This window comes from Chlorocebus sabaeus, chromosome 22, assembly GCF_047675955.1.
Source record: "Chlorocebus sabaeus isolate Y175 chromosome 22, mChlSab1.0.hap1, whole genome shotgun sequence".
NCBI classification, from domain to species: Eukaryota; Metazoa; Chordata; class Mammalia; order Primates; family Cercopithecidae; genus Chlorocebus; species Chlorocebus sabaeus.
In genome coordinates this window covers 31632000-31649959 of record NC_132925.1, presented here as the reverse complement: position 1 = coordinate 31649959, position 17960 = coordinate 31632000, and the positions used below count along the sequence as shown (strand labels likewise).

Genomic DNA, 17960 nt, shown 5'->3' with positions numbered 1-17960 from the left:
GCCCCTGCCACAATGGCCTCCTAGACTAGATTCCTAGTTCCATCTCAGGGCCTTTGTTCTAATTGCCCTCTCTGCCTAAAATTCCCTCTTCCCAAGTAGCTGCATGGTTCACTCCCTCACTTCCTTCAAGACACTGTTCAGTGTCACTGTGTTGCTCAGGCCTGCTCTGACCACTCTACTTAAAGTTTAAAATGTGTTTTCCATACTACTTAAATTTATTTTTTGACAAAGTCACCACATTCTATTACATTGTAAAATGTACTTTTAAAATTATGTTTATTGTCTGTCTCTCCTCACTAGAATGTCAGGCAGGCAGGCAGGCAGAGAGCGTTGCCTGTTCTCTCCAGTACTAGATCCCTAGTGTGCCTAGAAGGATGCAGGACATGTAAATGGTGCTCAAGAATAAATGATGGCTTTGACCCAAAGCACTGTGTTGCAAACATTTCCTTGCCTCGAGCAATGCCAGAAATACACTTGACTACACAGACATCTTAGAGACAACTTTTCTCCCTTCAGAAGATCTGAGGAGAATGCGCACCAACACAGCATATTTAGAATGGCCATAATTAGATTGCCAATATTTATGTCTAAGAAAAAAATCGCTAAATTTATTGAGAGCAACAATTACTATCATATACGTATCCGGTATTCTTCCAAATATAGGACAGTATTAGTTGATGCAACAACCCTATGACAGTTACTGTTACTACTCCCATTTTATAAGTGAAAAAAGGTTCACAAGTCAATTGTCACTCAGGTAATAAGTTGGTAGAGGCAGAATTTGAGCACTTGTTCTTGAGTTCATTGTCTTTAATGCTACCTTCTACCTCTTTCCTAAGTATGAATGTTACTAGAGGACATGTCTGTATAATGAATAATTCCTAATTACTAGACAAAAAGTAATCCTCACTGGCCTCCCTTCACTGCCTTGTTTTATCTGCTGGCATCTCTGTCTCATTATAGCCAAGCTCCTAGAAGGCAAAGGGAGTCATTTTATTCATATTTGTATGAATCATACTCCAAGACTTATACATGGAAGGGACTCGAAAAGTATTCATTGAATGTGACTTTTTCAAGTGAGTAAACCCAGCAAAGTTTCCCATTCCTGATGAGTTAGAGTGGTTTTCAGTAGCTTTCATAAGGCCATAGCAGCCTGAAGATAGACGAGACCACCCTGAAGGTGCAAGTGTTAAATTAGATAAATTCAGTCCAGGCTCAGTGGCTCACGCCTGTAATCCCAGCACCTCGGGAGCCGAGGTAGCAGGACCGCTTGAGACTAGAAGTTCCAGAGCAGCCTGGCCAACATGGCAAAACCTTGTCTCTACTAAAAATACAAAAATATTAGCCCCGCATGGTGGTGCACCATCTGTAGTCCCAGCTACTCGGGAGGCTGAGGTAGGAGAATCACCTGAGAATTCAAGGCTGCAGTGAGCCATGATCGCACCACTGCACTCCAGCCTGGGTGGCAGAGTGAGACCTTGTCTCAAAAATAAAAAACAAACAAACAAAAAAACCAGACAAATGCAAATGCAGACCCCAACATCTATAGAAAGCACTCAATAAAGTACAACTGTTATCGTTATTATTGTATTACCAGACTTTCTTTTAGTTATGATGATGGAAAGGAAGGAAGGAAGGAAGGAAGGAAGGAAGGAAGGAAGGAAGGAAGGAAGGAAGGAAGGAAGGAAGGAAGGGAGAAAGAAAGGAAAGAGGGAAGGAAGGAAGGAAGGGAGAAAGAAAGGAAAGAAAGAGAGAAGGAAGGAAGGAAGGAAGGAAGGAAGGAAGGAAGGAAGGAAGGAAGGAAGAGAGGGAGAGGTGGGAGGGAGGGGGGGAGAGGTAGAGAAAGAAAGAACGAAATAGAGGAAGGAAGGAAAAGAAAAAAGAAAGAAAGAAAAGAAAGAAGGAAAGAAAGAAAGAAGGAAAGAAAGAGAAAGGAAGGAAGAAAGAAAGAGAAAGGAAGGAAGAAAGAAAGGGAAAGAAAGAAAGAACAGAAGAGGGAGGAAGGAAGGAAAGAAAGAAAAAAAGAAAAAGAAAGAAAGAAAAAAAAGAAAGAAAAAGGAAAGAAAGAAAAAGAAGAAAGAAAGAAAGAAAGAAAGAAAGAAAGAAAGAAAGAAAGAAAGAAAGAAAGAAAGAAAGAAAAAGAAAAGAAAGAAAGAAAGAGAAAGAAAGTCTTTTTACTTTTTTCTGTTTCCTGGGTTCTTTATAATTAAGTTTTCTATTTAATCACAGACCAGAGTCCTGCCTCCCCCTCTGCCATTCTTTATCACTAGAGAGATTGTGTTGTAAACTAAACAGCAGACCTTTCTTGTTTGCCTCTCCAGGATCTGTAGTGATTACAGTCCCTGATCTTAGTTTCCTTTATCCTTCACCCTCTCGGGTGGGGAACTTTAAAGTGTTGCACAGTGTGGAGGCTAAAGCAACTCTCTTGGATGCTCATCTGCCATGCTGACTTGTTTTTCTTTTTACTCTAATTCCATGGAAGATTACATGTTAACTTCTGATTAACCCGAGTTCTGGGAATTACTCGAAGATTTGTACTTTATCTATTGTTACCTTAAATCCTGCCCTTGCGTCAAAACAACCTTGGCCATAAATCCTGCCCATAGGAAGATTCACATAGCATTTTTGCCTCTCCCTGAGGGGTCGACTTCAATTCTCCCACACATTCTTTTCCTTTAGTTTATGTGTCCTGACTCTGGGGGTGACAGCATGGAGATACACCATCTTTTTTCGCAGCCACTGGGGACATGGCTTCTGTTCATAAGTCTCTATTATATGTTTCTTTCTGAGAAACTGGACTTGTCAGCCTCTTTGACTTTTCAGCTTTTGTGGTCTTTGGGAGTAGGTTTGTACATACCTGCTCACTTTGAAACACATACAGTGATATTATGAATTTCTATGTTATTCCATTTGGAATTATTTTTGCTATTGTTCCCTTTTATTAGAAAGGATTGGTTGGATTTGATTAACTTTTTGTGTCCTGAATCTGTATATTTGCTCCTTTCTCTGCAATGATAGCCTAACAAATCTTTGTAGCTATTAACTCATTTCAATCTCACTGCAGTTTAGCTCATGGAACAATTGATTTTGCTGAAGTTCACTTTAATATTATGATGATTTAATGAATCAAGAAATTTCTACTTGCAGAGTGCAGTGGAAAAATCATTGACTGTGAAGTCAGGCAGAACTGGGTTTTGAGCCCGGATTCAGCCCTTTTGCTAGCTAATATAGTTTGGCTCTGTGTCTCAACCGAAATTTCACCTGGAATTGTAATTCTCATAATCCCCAAGTGTCAAGAGTGGGACCAGGTGGAGGTAATTGGATCTTGGGGGCAGTTTCCCCCATGCTGTTCTCATGATAGTGAGTTCTCATGAGATCTGATGGTTTTGTAAGTGTCTGGCTTGCATTCATTCTGTCCTGCTGCCCTGTGAAGAAAGTGTCTGCTTCTCCTTTGCCCTTGCCATGATTGTAAGTTTCCTGAGGCCTCCCCAGCAATGCGAAACTGTGAGTCAATTAAACCTCTTTCCTTTATAAATTACCTAGTGTCAGGTATTTCTTTAGAGGAGTGTGAGAACGGACTAATACACTAGCCAAGTAATTTGAGTGCATTATTTACCTTCATTGAGAAGCAAACCTGTATTCTGAAAAGTAAGAACTCTTTTTTCTGGGGTGGGGCGGGGGATGGAGTCTTGCTCTTGTTGCCCAGGCTGGAGTGCAATGGCGTGATCTTGGCTCACCACAACCTCTGCCTCCTGGGTTCAAGCGATTCTCCTGCCTCAGCCTCTGGAGTAGCTGGGATTACAGGCATGGGCCACCATGCCCGGCTAATTTTGTATTTTTAATAGAGATGGGGTTTCACCATGTTGGTCAGGCTGGTCTCGAACTCTCGACCTCAGGTGATCTGCCCACCTTGGCCTCTCAAAGTGCTGGGATTATAGGCATGAGCCACTACGCCTGGCCGAACCCATATTTTATGAGCCAGTGTGTTAATGTAGGTACCATTCCTTGCACAGGGGATAAACAGCACAAAAAGAACACCCAGCAGAGTAGTTTCCAACCACATTTGCCTTTCTGGAACTATTGATGATGATGTTGACCATTGGGTTGTATACTGACTGTCCTATATAAGTTCAGTTCCAAATTACACACTCTTTTTAGAATTTAGTACTTGGATAAATTTTCTCTCTAAAAAAATGAATGTACTTTCGTTTCTTAGAAAAAGCATCTTCATCTATTTTCACGTTGGATCTGCAACTGTTGTTAAGGGGAACTGTGTAACCTAGTGTTTCTCTTTGTATCCTTGTTGCCAGGAAGCCCAGAGTCAAGCTTACCATTAAATTTTTGTGTAACGGTAATAAAGACTTTGTTTTCCTCTCCTTTTTAAAATGTTGATGTATTTTTATTCCAATAACCTTATTGAATACTTGGTTTTTACTATACATTCTCTAATATATATTTAAATATATAAAGTATAAATAGCATATTATTCAAATTAATACCAGAAAGTTCACCAAAACTAAAGTGGGAATCACTTTAACCTCACAGGGGCATACAAAGGCAAATACCTAATTTTTGTCTCCTCAGGTGTAATGATTATCCACACGTGCTGCTTTATCTTAAACAATTACAAGGTAGGTTCTCTAATTAGGAGAAAAATCTAAATCTATTTGGAACATCTGATTAATTTCTGCATCAAATGTTCTCTTTCTGCCCTACCCCCAGTCTTTTCTGTGAGTTTGTATTGCAATCAGGCAGGAAAAGGATGGGGGGTGTGTGTGTGTGTGTGTGTGTGTGTGTGTGTGTGTGTGTGTGTGTGTGTGTCTTTTAACTAGCTGTGTTATCTGGCTCACTTTTCTTATCACTTGAGGACCCTGAATTGGTCTACTTTGCCTGCATAGAGGGCTTAAAACAAGGAGTTTCTCTGTATCTTATCTACTTATCATGAAAAAAAAAAAACAAAAACCAACACCTTATCAACAGTATTCCTTGATACTGAAGAGAACTCAGCTTCTCTTCTATTGGTTTTCTTTGTTTTTCTTTTCATCTGAACTTTCATCATCCCTCCAGTTATACCATACCTTGATTTCAAATTTGTCCTTAATGTTTACATAAAGGTAATTATATTATGTATAAAGATAATTATACATAAGGATTATTATAATATATAATCTTTATGTATATTAATTTATGTATATATAATATATAATATGTACTACCTATGATCTTTACGTATAACATAATTATATTTAAATATATTATATATATATAGAGAGAGAGCGAGAGAGAGAGGGAGATTGCCACCTTGGGCAGGGATAGATGTCCAAATTGATGTGTCAGAGATACACAGACTTCAGCACATGGGAGAATTCTGACAACTGAACAGGGGCCAGGATTCAGAACATGAGGAATGTTAAAACAAAGGCAAATTTACGAAACACTCTGTTTTATACTGCCTAGCATATAACTGTAATGTGGTAATGTAATATATGCTAAAAAACAATGATACAGAAGAGTTCAGGTAAAGGGGTATCTGTGTCCAGTGAGTCCACCAGGGAAGACACCATATGTGAGTTTCATATTGAAAAAAAAAGGTTGGGGGTCCTTCTAGGCAGAGGAAAGACCACGAACAATGCAGGAGGACAGTAAAGCCAAGGCAGGTTTGGGAAAGAGTGAGTAATACAGCCGCCTGAGCTGGGGAGGGAGGAGTAGGAGATAAGATCTAGGGTGCTGGGGCCAGATTTGAGGAAAGGGGAAAGATGGGGCTTTGAATTTTAGGCTTCGCATTGAATACCATTTTAATTATGTCATTTCCTTACTCTGAACTTGCACTGGCTCCTTGCTGCTGGACAACAGGAAGAGCCAGGGGCTGTGTAGGAAGTGGAACAACATGATTATATAGGCATAGGGTGAAAAAGAAATATGAGCTCCAACCACGACATTTAAAGACTCTAATAAAGCCCTACTCTACTTCCTGTATTAAACAAGGTGTCAGTTGCAAGTCGAGGCTGCTCAACTGCGTGTTCATTAGGGTCACAATTAACATATTAAATCTCTCCGTCCACTCCAGACTGCCCTTTTTCTTTTTCAGAGTTAACATAACTCTGTAGTTACAGATCCTAAAATGCTCACAGAAATACACATGAACAGGCCCCTTTGGGTGTTGGGTCACTGATGGACCAGAAATTCAGTGACAATATTCCAATTAACTGGCTGTGTCTGCAGGGACTCAGAGCTACTTGCCTGACCATTTTTAATGTTCCACTTGCTGGGGACAATTTCATTGCTTTTCTCAGGAGAATTTCAAAGAACACTAGTACAACTCTTTTTTATTTTTTTGAAATGGAGTCTCGCTCTGTCACCCAGGCTGGAGTGCAGTGGCGTGATCTCTGCTCACTGCAAGCTCTGCCTCCCAGGTTCATGCCATTCTCCTGCCTCAGCCTCCCGAGTAGCTGGGACTACAGGTGCCCACCACCATGCCCGGCTAATTTTTTGTATTTTTAGTAGAGATAGAGTTTCACCATGTTAGCCAGGCTGGTCTCGATCTCCTGACCTCGTGATCCGCCCACCTCGGCCTCTCAAAGTGCTGGGATTACAGGCGTGAGCCACTGTGCCTGGCCAAAAACATTATTTTATAGCACTCAACTCTGACTGGAGATTTATGTTAGTGCTCAATAAATTCTAAATGGTTGTTTGAAGCATTTATTTCTGAGATACAGATGGTGATGTTATGACTAGCATAGTTCCTTTATTTATTTATGTATTTACTTTAAAGACAAGGTCTTGTTCTGTTGCCCAGGCTGGAGTATAGTGGAGTAATTATAGATCATTGTAACTTGAAACCTGGACTCAAGCCATCCTCGTGCCTCAGCCTCCCAAGTAACTAGGACCACAAGTGCATGCCACCACACCCATATTTTAAAAATTCTTTGTAGAGATGGGGTCTCACTACATTGTCCAGGCTGGTCTCAAGCTCCTAGGCTAAAGGGATCCGCCTGCTTCATTTTAGTATGGTTATTTTAGTCTCATTTGAATTTATGACTATCCTTAAGAACCAAGGATTTCTTTTTAAATTTTTAAAATTTCAATAGCTTTTTAGGTACAAGTAGTTTTTTGTTACACAAATGAATTATATAGTGATGAATTTTGATATTTTAGTGCATCCATCATGCAAGTAGTATACATTTACCTAATGTGTAGTTTTGTATCCCTAGCCCTGCCCCCCACCTTCTCCCTTTGAGTCTCTAAAGTCCGTTATGTCACTCTGTATGCCTCTGTGTACCCATAGCTTAACTCCCACTTAAAAGTGAGAACATACAGTTTTTGGTTTTCCACTCCTGTTATTTCACTTAGAATAATGGCCTCCAGTTCCATCTAAGTTGCTGGAAAAGACATTATTTCATGCCGTTTAATGACTGAATAGTATTCCATGGTGTATCTATACCACATTTTCTTATCCACTCATTAGTTGATAGGCACTTAGGCTGGTTCCACATCTTGGCAATTGTGAATTGCACTGCTATAAAATACATGTGCTAGTGTCTGTTTTGCATAATGACAAGAACCAAGAATTTCTGAGTTACAAATATTCCTAAAGAAGATGATCAAAATTCACTTGCTGTGCTATTCAAATGGAAAACAAAAGAAGCTCTATTTAAAAGGTCATTCTCTTATTGATGATTTCCAGAGGTTGATTCCTAAGGTATTAGTATTATATTTACAAGCTTGACATAAGAATTTTCAGAACTTTGGCCTGGCACAGTGGCTCATGCCTGGAATTCCAGCGCTTTGGGAGGCCAAGGTGGAAGGATCATTTGAACCCAGGAGTTTGAGACCAGCCTAGGCAACATAGCAAAATCCCTTCTCTAAAAAAAAAATACTTTTTTCAATTATCCAGGCATGGTGTCATGGGCCTATAGTCTTACCTACTCTGGAGACTAAGGCAGGAGGATCAACTAAGCCCAAGAATTCAAGGCTGCAGTGAGCTATGATTCCATCACTGCATTCCAGCCTAGGCAATAGAGTGAGACCCTATCTCAAAAAAAAAAAAAAAGAAAGAAATCTCCAGAAATTTAACATGAGTATATGGATTCACTGTATCTTCAATGTTAATATTAAAGTTAGCTTTATAAAAGGCTTAGCGACCCATCAGTTCACAAGAGGAAAGTCACGCATTGCTTGAGGCTAGGGCTATGTTCTGAGAAATGCGTTGTTAGGTAATTTTGTCATTGTGCAAACATCATAGAGTCCACTTACACAAAGCTAGGTGGCATAGTCTACTACACACCCACCCAGTCTATATGGCATAGCCATAAGAATGGTTACAAGCCTATATAGAATGCTACTATACTGAATACTGTCGGCAACTGTAATATAATAGTAAATATTTGTGTATCTAAACATCTCAACACAGAAAAGGTAAGGTGTTGTGCTACCATACCCGTGTCACCAGATAATAAGACATTTTTCAGCTCCATTATAATCTTACAGGACCACTGTTGTACATGTTGTCCATCACTGATTGAAACATTATGCAGTGCATGACTGTGTATGTCTAAAGGGAGTATTTTTCTCCCCACACCCCAAGCCTGTTGGCAGAGCTTTCTGGGGCTGTTCCTCTGTTTCTTCAACAAAAACCCCAGATAAGGTCTGAGATCCCTCAACAACTGGAGTGCTGGTTGGGGGAGTCAAAGCACCAAAGCACTTGTGCTTTTTACTCCTCTAGTCTGCGGAGCATTGATGAGCAATGTAATCAAGACAAGCTCTGATGTGGTTTATTGTTTTCCTGTTGCAAAAGCTAGTTTTGTCCTGCAGAAGTTATCAAAGTGACTATCCAGGTGGAAAATTCCTTACACAGGCAATTATGAGGGTCCCTAGTGGCGGGAGGCAACATTACCCTTGATGAATAATTCACTGGTAATTAGTTCTCAAAAGAAGAAAGTTTTATCTCTCATGGGCTATTAGCATTTTATGATAGCTTCTCAATTACTTTGTTGAATGCTTTGATCCTACTGGAAATATCAGTCCTTTGTTTTTCATTCCAACTTCCACAATCCTCAGTACAAGAAGGAAGGAAGGTTTAGGAATGTAGATGGGGGAAGATGAGGGTCACATACTGTTTACCTACACAGGAGTATCCTTTGGGCAGAGCAGACTTAACACGTCCTAATCATTACATCATTATCACCTTCCCTCACATGCACCCCTCAGCCCTCCTTCTTAATTGTAGTCTACAGTTAAGTAAAGGACACCCTCTTAGATCCAGTTATCCAACTCCCTTACTGGAAAACTTGTTCAATCTCTCAATTCTTCCTCAAGCCCTATTACCAGTCCATTGCCAAATCGTATGATTTTTACCTCTTAAACTCTGTCAATAGTACTCTTCATCCCCTTGCCTTCATTTACTACCTGGTATTTCCCCACTTTTAGAGAGGGCCAGGAACAAGTCAAGAGAAGATGGAACCTCATTAGTCCCAGGGGTAAAGGGACATTGGGTGTGCAGGAAGTAAGGCTCTCCCAAGGAAATGGAAGATGCAGAGCCTAAAGAAAAAGCTAAGATCCACATTTTGGAAAGAGGGTCTAGAAGTATCAAATCCAAGACTGTGCATTTGGCCATGAGATGGGATGGGGTATAGGGCAGTTGCTGAGTAATACTCAGTATTTAAAGCTTCCACTTATAGCAGGATGTGATGGCCAGGTGAGATGGGATGGGAGGATATTGGAATTGTAATAAGTTCCTAAATCAAGCCTCAATAACAGTACTTAAAATTTTAAGTTCTTTTATTAGTCTTTTTTTCCCCTAATCTCCCGCACACAATTCTAAGCTGTATGAGGACCGGGATCTTTCTGTCTTGTTCATTGTCATATTTCCAGTGCCTCTAACAGAACTTCATACCTGACAGACACTATTAAATATTTGTTAAATAATTACATAAATTAGTCTTTACCAAAACTCTAATCTCATCACTCCAATGCTTAGAAGTCTTCAATAACTTCTCAAAGCCTTTAGGATAAAATAAATCTGGAATCTTCAGATGAGCACGAAAACAAATAAACAAACAAAAAATGTCATCTGGTTTCTCCAGGTTATTTCCCCACCTAATAGCTTGCCAATTCCTTCCTCCTCTTCCTGCAAGGAGGGAGCGTTCCAGTCACAGTAAACTGCCTGCAGTTATTCACATGAGTCACATTCATTTATCTCTTTCTTCATAACCACAATTCACTGAGCAATAGTTGCTTCAGAAATCACCCTCTCCAGAAAGCTTTCTCCAACTCTATGACTGGTTTTGGTTAGATGTCAAAGTATTTCACATCATCATATTGCAATGTTTCTGTTTTATTTTCCGTGTCTGCTCAAGATATACACTCCCTACTGATTGCAGAATTCCCAGCCAGCCCCACAATAGAGCAACTTAGTAAGATAATTCCTTAAAATCTCTCTTTGTCTCTCTCTCTCTCTCTCTCTCTCTCTCTGTGTGTGTGTGTGTGTGTGTGTGTGTGTTCTATTGGTTCTGTTTCTCTGGAGAGCCCTAACACTGGTTTTTCTATTTTAACTTCTTGTGTCTAGAACTTAGCACAATGAGTAAATGAAAAATTAAATCTGGTTTGGCATCGCCGTCCCTTAACACAAGAAGACTTTGCAGTACAGAGCTGGTCAGCTGGTCAGAAGGAAATACTAATGAGATTGGCTGAAACTAGGTAACCAAGCTTATCCCTCAGCTCTCTGGTTACTTGATCATCTGAGGCATAATAAAAAATAATGAGGAATATATACACTGTATAAGCCTATTTATTCTGTTTGAGTGCCAGGGGAAACCTTTACAAAGATTTCAACCAGAACCGCAAACCCTGTGAATTGGGAGTAGTTGTGTTGGAGTCTCTTCCGTGCTTAGAGATGTCAATATCAGCTGCTCTGCTAGAGTCTAAAGGCTTGGTGTCTCTCTCTATGCATCCCATCCCACCCTTTCTTGTGCAGGCTTTGATTTCTGAGTGACTGATTAGTCACTGGGAAAGACTTCCACACCAGCTGCTTGGGTCTTCCCATCCTTCAGCATCTGGCTTAAATAAAACCTCAGTATATGTCTTCAGTGAGGTAAGATATGGTGACCTGTGAACAAGCAGGTGACCAGAGTTCTGGGTAAGAATTGCCAGCCTCAGGCTTTCTTCCCCAGTGATTGCTGGACTCCTGGGTTTTTACTTGAAAATGCCAGCTCATTCTCAATATGTATGATGGAGTAAGAACTTGTAAATATGTACTGAAAACCTCTGACAATAAAGTTCTCACCGAAATGTTGCACATCACCAACTCCATCTTCCTTGGGCACCTCTCTCTGGGTATCATCCTCCTCCATCGGGACCTTCTGCTGAATCTCAAAGGATAAACTGAGATCAGTGCCAGCCTGCACACAGCAAGAAAAAAGAGATACCATGATTGGAAAGCTGAACTGATCTCTGAAAACTCAAGGTCAATAGAACTTCATCTGTTGAACACAGATGTTGAACATCCGGGGAAATTAACTGCTGCTAGAGTTGAAAAACAGACGTCTTGGATCACCCTGTTATTTCACTGCTATCTTCCCTATAAAACAACAGAACTTCACCACCAGCTGCACCACTAACAACAAAAGCACACTTTTGTCTAGAATAGACAAATTCTGGCAAACGAGTAATGGACAATGCTTAAACCAAAAGAGGAACCAGTTTCTTAGCATAGTTATTTCTTCTTGGCCATGTTGCTGCTTATTTTCTATTTTTCATCCCATGCTTATTATTTACCAGCCACCCTGTTAGGTACTTTGTCTTTATTATTTCTTCTAATTTTTACAAATCCCAAGTTATAGGGAAGGAAACCAGTGTCCTTGTTCTCAAGAGCTTCCCAAAGAGTTCCTGACTTTAAGTCTGGCTTCCTGCAGCTGACATATCTAATATTCTCTGTAGACACAGGGGAGCTCCAGGAGATGACCTGGTCCCACTGTCATGTAAGTAAGGGCCCCCATTTGTTGTACACCTAGTATGCCAAATATTGTCCCACTCGATTCTCACAATGTCTCTAAGACTAAGTGCTGTCGTTTTTTTAACAAATGAGGAGCCAGAGACTGAACATGAATAATTAGAGAGTTATCAAAAGTCACATAACCAGAGGCCGGGCGCGGTGGCTCAAGCCTGTAATCCCAGCACTTTGGGAGGCCGAGAGAGGCGGATCACAAGGTCAGGAGATCAAGACCATCCTGGCTAACCCAGTGAAACCCCGTCTCTACTAAAAAACACAAAAAACTAGCCGGGCGAGGTGGCGAGCACCTGTAGTCCCAGCTACTCAGGAGGCTGAGGCAGGAGAATGGCATAAACCCAGGAGGCGGAGCTTGCAGTGAGCTGAGATCCGGCCACTGCACTCCAGGCTGGGCAACAGAGTGAGACTCCGTCTCTAAAAAAAAAAAAAAAGGTCACATGACCAGTGATGTACATTACCTAATGAGGTGATAATCACCATCTCCTATTCAAATGCTAACACATACCAGGTTTCGTTTATATTGCTCTTGGTATATTAAGGAGAATGAACCTTAACGGTGGCAGAATTGGAGGTAGAAAGATAAGTTAGAGGTCTATACAATAATTCAGGAGAGAGATGTTAAGAAACTAAACTAAAGGCATTTATGTACAATAGTGAGATGCAGACTGTATGATATACCTGGGAGGTAAAACGCATCAAGCCAACATGATTTGTTGATTCTAGAAGGTGGGTACAGGGGAGAGAGGGTTTGATTTGGGTAAGTGATGGATGATGGTGCCATTATCTACAAACGGAAATACTGGAAGTAGAACGGATGTGGGGTGAGGAGGGGAATTTAATTCTGGACGTGTTGAATTGAAATATATCTGTAGGGCATCCAAGTGAAGTGCAGGGTAGAGAACAAGACTAGAGATGTATAGTTGGAGGATGCAGATCAAGACAAGTTTTTTTTTTTTTTTTTTTCCAAAATGGGAAGGAGTAAGGCAAACTGTCTCACAGGCTGAGAGAGATGTTAAAGATCTAGGAAACAGAGAGATTAAGTGACAGAGGAATGTCCTGGGAGAATAGAGAGAGGATGAGGTCAAGAACCCAGCTGGATTGTTGGTATTGACCAGAATAAGCTCTTTTTATTTCAAGAGAATGGGTAGTGAAAGCAGGTAAGGGTAGATGTCAATGTAGGTCAACAGCTATGTGACGGGAAGGTTATAATTAGAGGATTTTTACATACTGAGGGCCTCATTTTTGTCCATGAAGAACAAGGCCAAGTCTTCCACTGAAAGTCTACCAGCATGAATATTGTTTAGGAGATAACTGCTGAAATATAAACTTCCGTAAGTTATACTTAAAAGAAGCTTTAAAAACTTTTGTGCTATAAGCAATACCATCAAAAGAGTGAAATGAGAGCCCACAGAGCAGGAGAAAATGTTTGTAAATTATATATCTGATAAGGGACTTGTAGCTAGAGTATGTGTAAAACTCTTAAAATTCAAAATACTTGGCAAAGCATGGTGGCTCACTCCTGTAATCCCAACACTTTGGGAGGCTGAGGCAGGATGATCACTTGAGCCCAGGATTTCGAGACCAGCCTGGGCAACATAGAGAGATCCTGTCTCTACCAAAGATTTTAAAAAATTAGCCAGGCATGGTGCCATGTGTCTGTGTTCCCAGCTACTTGGAGGCTGAGGCAGGAGGATGGCTTGAGCCCAGGAGTCAGGAGCTGCAGTGAGGTATGATCATGCTACTGAGCTCCAGACTCGGCAACAGAGCGAGACGCTGTCTAATAAAAAAATCAAAATACCCAAAGGATTTTAGACATTGCTCCAAAGGAGATATACCGAACATCTTTAGCCATTTGGGAAAGGCACATCAATACCACAATATGATACCATTTCATACCCACTAGGATGGCTATAATAAAAAAGACAGATTGTAACAAGTATTGGAGAGAATGGAGAAACTGGAGCACTCATAGGGTGTTTGTGGAAACACAAAATGCCTCTTTGGCTCACAATCTGCCAATTCCTCTAAAGGTTGACAGGCTGTCATAAAATGCAGAAATTCCACTCCTATGTATATACCCCAAAGAAATGAAAACATATGTTCTCACAGAAACTCGCATGTAAATGTTCATGGTGTCATTATTTGTAATAGCAAAAAATGGAAACAACTCAGATGTCTTTCAAAAGGTGAATGGATAAAGTGTGATATATCTATACAATGGAATGTCATTCAGCAATACAAAGGAACAAAGTACTGACACAATGCTTCAACATGGATGAACTTTGAAAACATGCTAAATGAAAGAAGCTAGTCACAAAAGATCACATATTACATGATTACATTTATATGAACTGTTCAGAATAGGTAAACCTATAGAGACAGAAAATAGATTTGTGGTCACCTAGAAGTGGATGTAGGGAAGAGATGAAAGAGGAATAGAGAGTGCTGCTAATGATGTGGATTTTCTTTTGAGAGTGAGGAAAATATTCTGAAATTAGATTATGGATGACTCTTTGAATATATTAAAAACCATTGAATTGTAAACTTTAAATAGGTGAATTATATGGTATGTGAATTATACCTCAATAAAAGCTGTTTTTTTTTAAAAAAAAAACAAGAAGCTTCACAGAAGATTTTTAGGCAGTGAAAATACTCTGTAAGATACTGTAATAGTGGATATTGGTTATTATATATGTGTCTAAACCTATAGAATGTACAATACCAAGAGTGAACCCTAATGTAAACTATGGATTTTGTGTGATGGCAATGCATCAATATAAGTTCACCGGTTTACCAGTTGTAACACATATACTACCCTTGGGGATGTTAATAAGGGAAGAGGCCATGTTTGTGTGAGGATGGAGGTATATGAGAAATCTCTGTACCTTCATCTCAATTTTGCTGTGAACCAAAAAATAGTCTTTAAATAAAAAGAAGCAGAAGCTTAAAGTCTAAGGAAAAGATTGTTGACAGAGGCAAGAAGTGAACACTACTAAAGGCCAGATAATAATAATGGCCATTATATTTGAGCGATTATAAGTCAGGCAGTGTGCTAAATGTTTTACCTACATTATCTCCTTTAACCTTCACTATAACCCCATATATAAGGTACTTTTCCCTAAATTTACAGAAATACAATTAAAGCTCAGAAAAATAAAGAACTTGTCCACAGTCAATAGTAAGAAAGATAGGAAGACAAAATGCAGACCTAGATATGTGTGAGTCTGTTCCTTAATACATGTACTGTGCTGTCTCCCACAAGCTTTGCTTTACTTTCTAACTCCGACTTTCTAGGTTCCGCACAAATGCCAACATCTTCAGGCCAATTTCTTTTTCCAGGACATTCCTACAATGCTCTAGGTCTATCAGTCTTACAATGATAGATAGCATTTCCACCTCTGCAGTCTTAATAAAGAGTTGCAGAATAAACACATTCATAATAAAAATGTTGTGGATAAATGTATTGATAAATGATTACTCTCCTTAACTCCTCCACACGCAGGGGTCCTAGAAGCCCAGCTGACACCCTGTACAGAGTGATTTCCTGATGTTCAGAGCACTTAGAGCTAGAGTAACTGAGAGCCTAACCCAGAGAAAATGCATCTCTTTATTCTATTTGAAGAGGTTATGAGTGAGAAGAAAAGAACAAAAGTTAATCTCGGCTGTTAGATAGAGAGACAATGCCCATACCCATTCACCTGTCAAGGTGGTTCTTGAGTTCTATAACCCGGATGCAACCTTCCAGCTTTCCTCATGTAATAACTGCAGGTATATCTAAATTAGTTCCTGGCATGTAGGAGGGGTTCAAGAAGTTTTCTCTTCCTTTTTCATTCCTTTACAGTTCCCCCCTCCTCCTACTCCTACTCAATAACCATGAAAAGCTCACCGTTTAAATTCAAACCCCATCTCTACCAAAAATACAGCTAAAAATTAGCTGGGTGTGGTGGCGGGCTCCTGTAGTCCCAGCTACTCAGGAGGCGAGGCAGGAGAATCGCTTTAACCTGGGAGGCAGAGGTTGCAGTGAACCAAGATCACGCCACTGCACTGCAGCCTGGGCGACAGAGTGAGACTCCATCTCAAAAATAAATAAATAAAATTAATTAAATAAAATTATAAATTCAAACTTCTAGTCTGGAATGGAGTAACTACGAAAGAAGAGAAAAAATACAGACCTAGCTCCCTAGATTAGCTGCCTAAACTCCTCTGTGGCCTGGTAATCATGACAAACTGGTATTGGAGACTATCTGCCTCCTGATGAAACTATGAGATATCTGTCCACATATGTCTTTATGCCACATTATTATAATGTGAGAAGCAGTAGAAGAAAAATCATTCTTTCTAATAAAATGCAGTATACCAGTGTTTGCGTGGCCTTACATTGTGTCAGGCATTGCACTGAAATCTGTACCGACATCTTGTCATTTTATTCTCACACAGTCTTTTAAGGTAGGTTCTTCTAATTGATAGACAAGAAAATTGAGGGCAGAAGAGGAGGAATAACTTCTCTAAGGTCACCTAGTCAGTAAGGGAGGGGTCAGCAACCTCCCCTTAATCTATGTGGCCCTAAGTCAGGTCTCTCTATTTCTACATTAGATTGTCTCTTTATCCCTTCTGTTATCACCAAGCTCCCTTTCATGGAAACTGTTCTCCTAAAAATGGTATGGAGGAAAATGATTCTAATGTGTAAATAAGATTACAAGCAATTATCCAATATCAATGCAAAAATGCTAAAGTAAATATTAGAAAACAGAATCCAACACCATATTAATAAAATATACCATGACCGAGTAGGATTTATTTCTGGAATGCAAAGATGATTCTATATGAGGAAATCTATTAATTTAAATACTATATTAGTAGATATAAGAAGAATAATCATATATTATCCTTAGATGGGGAAAAAGCTTTTAAAAATTCTTTTAATTTTATTTTATTAAACAAATTTTTTTGGAGACAGGGTCTCACTGTCACTCAGACTGGAATGCAGTGATATAGTGATGTAGTGATGCAGTGATGTAGTCATAGCTCACTGCAGCCTCAACCTCCTGGGCTCAAGCATTCTTCTGCCTCAGTCTTCCAAGCAGGTAGGACTATAGGCATGTACCACTCTATCTGGCTAATATTTTTATTTTGATTTTTTAGAAACGGGGCCTCACTATGTTGCCTAGGTAGGTCTTAAACTCCTGGTCTCAAGCAATTTTCCTGCCTCAGCCTCCCAAAGTGCTGGAATTACAGGCATGAGCCACCACACTTGGCAAAAAAAAAAAAGGGGGGGGGCTTTTAACAAAACTCAATTCCTACGCCTGATAAAAACATTCAAGAAAATAGAAATTGAGGCATATTTTCTACACTTGATCTTAGCCGTAAGACCAAGAAATGATGATGCATATTTTTCTATACCTCGGTCCTAAACCCAGTGTTATGTTTAATCAGAAAATACTTGAGGTATTTCCACTGAGATTAGAAAAAGGTAAGGATGCTTACTCTCTGCATCTACTGAATTTTTTTTTTCCTAGAGATTATAACCAACACAAATTTAAAAAGAAAAAAAATCAATTCATAGGAAATGGAAAAGAAGAAATAAAACTATTTGCAGATGATACAGTTTACCCAGAGAACCTGAGAAAATCAATGATAAACTCACAGACCATAAAATCAACTTTATCTTTTTAAAATGCTAAAGATAATGTTAATTTAAAAATAACTTCAGATGTCAAAAGCTGCAAGAATAGCACAAAGAGTATTTTTTTTCTGGAACTGCTTGACAGTAAATTGTGAACAGAGAGCCCATCACTCTTGCATAATGTGTAACCCTTCAAATAAGGGCATTTTTCAGATAACCAATACACGAGAATCAAAATCAGGAAATTGTCACTGATACTAACATTAAATTCACAAACTCCATTCAAGTTAGTTAATTATCCCAATAATATTCTTTATAGGATCCAATCTAGGA

At 39.5% G+C, this 17960-nt stretch overlaps 1 protein-coding gene across 5 annotated transcripts in view; it reads right to left on the bottom strand.

Annotated features, from left to right (window-relative positions):
- PHLDB2 (pleckstrin homology like domain family B member 2) overlaps positions 1–17960 on the bottom strand; it is a 235325-nt gene that overhangs the window by 119544 nt on the left and 97821 nt on the right. For all 5 annotated transcript variants that reach the window (XM_038003302.2, XM_038003297.2, XM_073009709.1 and 2 more), the window contains exon 2: positions 11282–11396. In XM_038003302.2, coding sequence (XP_037859230.1) covers positions 11282–11348 — 67 coding nt within the window. In that variant the 5' untranslated portion in view covers positions 11349–11396. The remainder of the gene's footprint in view (positions 1–11281; positions 11397–17960) is intronic.